Below are 6,230 nucleotides of genomic sequence, written 5' to 3' on the forward strand. Positions count from 1 at the left end.
TTTTTTTTTTTTTTAGTATACTGTCATTTATTAACCCTCTCTAACCCTTACATTAAAAGTTTGCAAGATCTAAGCACTCAGACGTAGGAAATGGTGAAATTAAGGTTGCTCAGGCAACTCTAATTTGGCCTCCTTGTTACAGGTGTGTGATTAGCCACATCTGTTGATGACATAATTCAACTCTGCAACCTGAGACTAGAGCATGCTCAGTCCTGAAAAAAATACAGCCTGTGCAGTTCATTCAGCACTCTAAATTGTGAGGGCATGCAGTACCATTGTGCTTCTGCAGCTTGGCATCTAGATTCTCCAGCTAGCCTCTACTAGCATGTGTAAAGCAGAATTATTCAAAAGGTCATTACTTAATTAAATTTGGCTGAGTGTTTATGGGGGTAGTAAGAGAAACATTCTGTTCTGGTACCAAACTTCAAACCCTGCTCCACACGGTAGAAGCCCTTGAGCTTTTCAGTGCAGTGGTTGTAAGAACTGAAGGTGTGTTTCTTAACAATAGTCTCAGAAATGACAGAACCATTTCAGCTTAAACTTAGGGTTTGTTTGTTTGTTTGTTTTTTTTAATGGATATCTGATTTGGAAACTTTCAGCCTGAGAAGTTTGTTTGGTAGAGCTTTGAACAAATGAAAACCACACCTTTTTAATAGGAAGTGTTGGGTAGTGTTACATGAAGGTGTACACATCTTTGTCACTTAAACAGAAGCTGACATTTTGCCACAAAAATACCTCATTGATTGTATCAGCTAATGCAGTTAGTAATGCCCCTCCTAAATATTTGTAAGGGTAATCATTGTCTAAGCTATATTTTGAGAAAAATATTAAAAATATCCCTATCATTAAGCAACACTTCTGTGACTTCTGTGTTATCTATAAACTAGAATGTTGTAATAGGAGCATGTTTTTAAGACAACTAAGTTTTGACTTTTTTTACTAATATCCCTGCAAAAGCTGTTGTAGAATTAATGAGTTGAGCAAGAATGACATTATAGGTAAACAATTTTAATCAATACCTGTTCCACATAAATTACTTCCGAATATTTGGAAAGAATAAAAATGCTCCTAGTCATCATATGGTGAGTTCAGGAAATGGTTTGGTACACTGTCTTAAATTACCTGCTCATTAATTTGAGGAAGTACATTAGAATTGTTAAGGAAAAGTCTTTAAAGAAGGTGGTGCAGCACCAGTACTTATATATGACTGTTAAATAATGCTAAATTGGAGAAGAGGAAGAATTAGAAATATAGTCTTTAACAAAAATGTAAATCAAAATCTTCTCAGTCAAATGTCCTTTTGTCCCTGGATATTGTTTTAATACTTCATACCTTGCCAAATGACAGATTTATGCAGTAAGCACACGGGGCTAAACTGCATATATTTTTATACTGTATCTTGGAAGTGCTTCCTAAGAAACTGACAGGACAGAGTAGTTGAGTTGTCTTACCACTATCAACCCCTTTAGTTTACAGAGACATACCAATATGCAAGAGAGTTGTAATTCGTTCTTGCATTTGGCTTTAACGGTACAGGCAACCCCCGCTTAATGATGTTTCACTCAGTACTATTTCGCTATAATGCTCATTTTAAATTGATACCTGGTTTCACTTAGTGCTCAGCAAGTTTCGTTATAACGCTTGCGGTAGCTCTCTTGGGTCATTAAAAACTTGTGGTTGCCATCTTGGATCATCAGATAGTTTTGGTTTCACTTAACGTTCAGTTTTTCAGGAACCAATTAAGAGCGCTAAGTGGGGGTTGCCTGTATTCCTCAACAGTCACCCAGGAGGACCTTATTTTTAAGGCTTGGAGAGTAATTGTCTCTATGCCTAACCATTCGTTTCCATTGAAGATGCCAGTTAATCCCTCTTAATATTTGCAGCACATACAGTCAGCAGTCCTCTAGGAACTGGTTGAAGCTATTGGCTCCTAATTTTACTTACCAGTAAAACTGAGGCACCCAATTTTTAGTTCACTATCAATATGAAGTATAAAAGGTGCCCAGTGCCTTTTATTTGTGGTGTGTTCATATTTGGGGTAAGTGGTTATAGACTTCTTTGATTCATAACAAATAACATAATAAAACAGTTTTTAGCCTTTCTTAAATTCGAATATGTAGGATTGTTTTCTCTTTACTGTTTTAAGGACCTGAATTAATACTATACTGCATTACTTCTAGTTTTTAGAAAAACAAAAACAGTAATATTAAGTTCTCCAAAGCATGTTTCTCTATTATAGTTAAGCTCTGTGTTGCCAGAATTGATGTTTATCCTTTTTTTTTTTGTTAGCATATAGATTGTCACACAGCATCCATTCAAGATCTGGAATTTTCATCAGATTTTACCCTGATAATTACAAAGGATACTCTGTGTACGGTAAGACAATTTATCCTTTCTGCATTCAGGTAACATTTGTCTTTGATTGGCAGGCCATACATTAATTAAAGGACTGATGATAAATGAAGGTAATTATTGCCTTGGCCAGTTTATGTTTGCATTTACTGAGTTGTAAAATGGGCCCTTTTTAAATGGCTTATCTGATAGCCTAATAAGAGTCTGGTTCAGCAAAGAGAAAAAAAAATACCAGATATGATCATTTTTGTTTTTTATGTCACATAATCCCCTGACTCGCATTCCAACCTTGAGAGAATTTTCTGTACCTGGCCACCAAAATAGGTAAGTGAAGGGGAAAGGTAGAATGGAATAACAGGAAGTGTTTTGGCATAGCTGAGCTATATATTGTAGCGTTTATATTTGATAAAACATCATTGCCCTTTATAGTAATAGTCTCAGTTACATGTAGCAGTTACTTCCCAGTTTTAGACACTAATGATGCTTTATAGATGCCACTATACTTGTCATATACTCCAGAAGTACATCAGAGAAGTGACCTGACACAACTGATTTATCCCTGCAATCTGAAACTGGCACTAAATCTAGACTTTTACACTATTGGATAGGCAACTGGTTTTCAGGACAGTATCTCTAATAAGTCTGGAAGCATGCACAGCTTTTGAGGTTAATCTTACATGAAACATTCCCTTATTCCACTAATATTACTGATAATAGTCTAAACTAAAAATTATAGCACTTTTTGGTAGTTCTGGATTGAAAGCAGTACAGAACCATATATTTAGCTTGGAGGAAGTATCAGGAATCTGTCTAGGTTCAGTATTATCCAACACCATTAATTTTTTGGATGATGGGATTGATTGCACACTTAGCAGATTTGTGGCAGTATCAAGTTGCGTGGAGTTTCAGACACTCCGAAGACAGGGCTAGGATCCAGAATGTCTGGAAAAATGGTCTGCGATCAAACAGATGAGATTCAAGCGCAAAGTCATGCACTTGTGGTGGAACAGTGGCATGCACAAATACAGACTGGGGAATTATTACAAATTAGGCTACCATATTGCAGAGAAGGACCTGGGGGTGACAGTAGATCATAAATTGAATGAGGCAACAGCATGCTGTTGTTCCAAAATAAGCCAGCAGCATAGCCTGGGTTGTATCTACAGGAGTGTCACTTGCAAATCAGGGAAGCTGATTGTTCTCCTCTGTTCAACACTGGTGAGGCCCCACCTGTAGTATTGTACCCAGTTTTGGGCCCCACACCAAGAAGGATGTGGACAGGACTGGATTATTTTCAATCCATTGGGCTTGAGAAGCAAGACTTATGAGGAAAGGCCAAAAGAACTAGGTTTGTTTAGTCTGAAGAAGAGAATACTGGGGGAGGGGGCAGGTTGATAAAAGTGTTCAAATACCTGAAGACAATTTATAGAAAGGGTGGATATGGTCTTTTCTTTATGGCCGTAGAGGACAGGGATAGGAGCTGTGGTCTGATGGTGCAGCAGAGGAAATTTTAAGTTGGAGATGAGGACTGTTTTCATCCTTAGAAGTTTTCAAGAGTAGATTGGATAGACACTTGAACAGGGGACTGGGCTAGATGACCCTGTGAGGTCTCTTCCATCCTTACTTTCCTGTAGTTGTTTAATTTGCCTATGGAACAGATTTATTTTCATATGGAAAGTTTGTTAAAACTGATCTGGAAGAGATTAAATTAATCTTATTAACACTGGTATAAATAATTATTAAACTTTACCTATACTTTTGAATATGTTAGGCAATTTCACCCCATACTTTGTGTGTAGATGATAAATATGTAAACCATGGTATGTGATATTTGAGAAACTCTTGATATTTATTGAATTTATAAATGCTTTTTGTAATTAAAATTGAAGTAAGGACAGTACACCCCAAAGGGTTTTTTCCCTGTACCTCACTATCTGTTGTTCATGATTTGAAGATTGAGAGAAATTAATTCTAAACCAATAGAAAGTATCCTTTTTATTCCCTAATCCCAACACTCAAAATTCTGTAATTTTCCTGTTCAGATGATAATTCTTATTGCCTTCTGGATCTTAAATCAAAGAACTTGTACAGATCTGTTGTTTGTTTTGTTTAACAAACCTCAGAAACCAAGACAATCAATTTTAGTCTAAAATATATCTGAAACTTGTAGGGTTTTGTTTTTTCAAACTAATAATATTACTACCAAGTTTACCCAAATACAACACAACATTTTTTCCCCAGTCAGCACAAAGGCAAAAAGTTCCCTCATCTTACATTCACATACAAAGAAACCTCATTAGGTACATTGTCTACCATAAAACTGTTGACAAAAGCAGTATGTGCTCAGTAATGGAAACAAGCTATGAAGTTGATCAAATGCAGCCAACACTGAGTGTGCCTATAAAACACATGGTCCACATTGGGCAAACCTACTACAAGGATACGTTAGTGTAACCTATCTGAATAACATATATGGTAGTGCCCATTGCACTCAGTCCCCTTCTGCGCCAGCTCTTTTTCAAGTCATTGTGAGCCACTGCATTGCATAAATTTTGACTTCTGCTTCGCTTCACAGGTGAGCTGTACCTTTCTTTCCCATTTCCAGTAATTCTTGTTTCTTCACCAGCCTTAAATGTCTGGCAGACACCACTAAAAGGGGCCCAAAATAGTTCTGCCAGAATCCCTCTGTCTCTGCCTCTCTCAGCCTGTCACATATGCTTAGTGTGGCCCCACCCTCCATGAAGTGAAGCCAGACCACATTGCCTTACACCTCATCTGCATATAAATTTTTGGAGGATCCCAGGACTTGTGACAAGCACACCTGGTTCTAGTCATGAGTGGGCAGCTACTTAGTATGTGGATCCTATGGCAGGGGTGTGCATCTGGGGTACGCACACATACTAAGCAATGCTGAGCTGTGGGGTAACCATGGCTTGAAATGCTGTTAACTCTGCTGGGGCCCAGCCCAGTGAGCTATGTGGTAAATCGTGAGCCTTTTGGCGTTGAACTAATTCCATGCCTAGTTTGTACTGTATGTAATTAGGTACCAAAGCATTGCTTAAAAACCTATGCTAAAACTTGCAGCAGTTTCAAAAGTAAAATGCATCAGTTCTGGATGAACTAAGTTTATGGATACTGTATGCAAATTGCTACAGCTGTGTTTATTTCAAAATCAGTGTTTTCAAATTTGCTCCTCGCTCCATGTGCTCACGGAGAGCAGGGTCTGACAGTAAGAGGAGGGAAGGATTGCAGAGGCAAAAGGTAAGGGGGCTGTCAAACGCCCAGATTTATTATCCCTGCTGTAGCAGTGGGAGGGAGACAAATTCAAGGCAGACCTCAAATAATTAGATTCTATACCTGAAAAATTATAACAGATTTATCAGTTTTCCATATATAGAGTCTAATTCATGGTAGGTTGTCTTATTTTTTTATTAAGTATGGTAATAATTTTATGTTCCCAGTGGCAACTATGGTGAGCCTGAAGTCAAGTTGATATGATCAGCAGTGAGATGCCCCTGAATGACTAATGCCTCCCGAGCCTGGGGATCACCATTTGTAGGCGGCAGTATTGGTGGTGTGTGGGGATCGCCCACAAACACCAGCGTGGAGGATGAGGGGGGTGGCGAGCTGCGACCGCCCGCAGAAGCCAGCAGCCATGAGCGGCCACAGTCTCAGGGAGGGCATGTGCCACCTCCCCACGAGTTGCCTGTGGTGATGATATGCCAGTTTCTTCTTTTTTCTCTTTCTTCCTTACTCCAGAAGGAATGGACCGTTATGGAGTTTTGTTGCATTTTTATTACTCTTAATTTTTTTCAAGGAATCTTATTAGAATGCAATTATAAAAAGATGGGGAAGTCCTTTAATTATTTAATAATGTG

General features: G+C 38.3%; 1 protein-coding gene across 2 annotated transcripts in view; it reads left to right on the forward strand.

Moving 5' to 3' along the window:
- Positions 1-6,230, forward strand: part of PRMT3 (protein arginine methyltransferase 3) — a 167,424-nt gene that overhangs the window by 114,718 nt on the left and 46,476 nt on the right. For both annotated transcript variants that reach the window (XM_019519469.1, XM_019519470.1), the window contains one exon: positions 2,290-2,376. In XM_019519469.1, coding sequence (XP_019375014.1) covers positions 2,290-2,376 — 87 coding nt within the window. The remainder of the gene's footprint in view (positions 1-2,289; positions 2,377-6,230) is intronic.

Source organism: Gavialis gangeticus, unplaced genomic scaffold (assembly GCF_001723915.1).
Source record: "Gavialis gangeticus isolate Ggan-Ray unplaced genomic scaffold, GavGan_comp1, whole genome shotgun sequence".
Lineage (NCBI taxonomy): Eukaryota > Metazoa > Chordata > Crocodylia > Gavialidae > Gavialis > Gavialis gangeticus.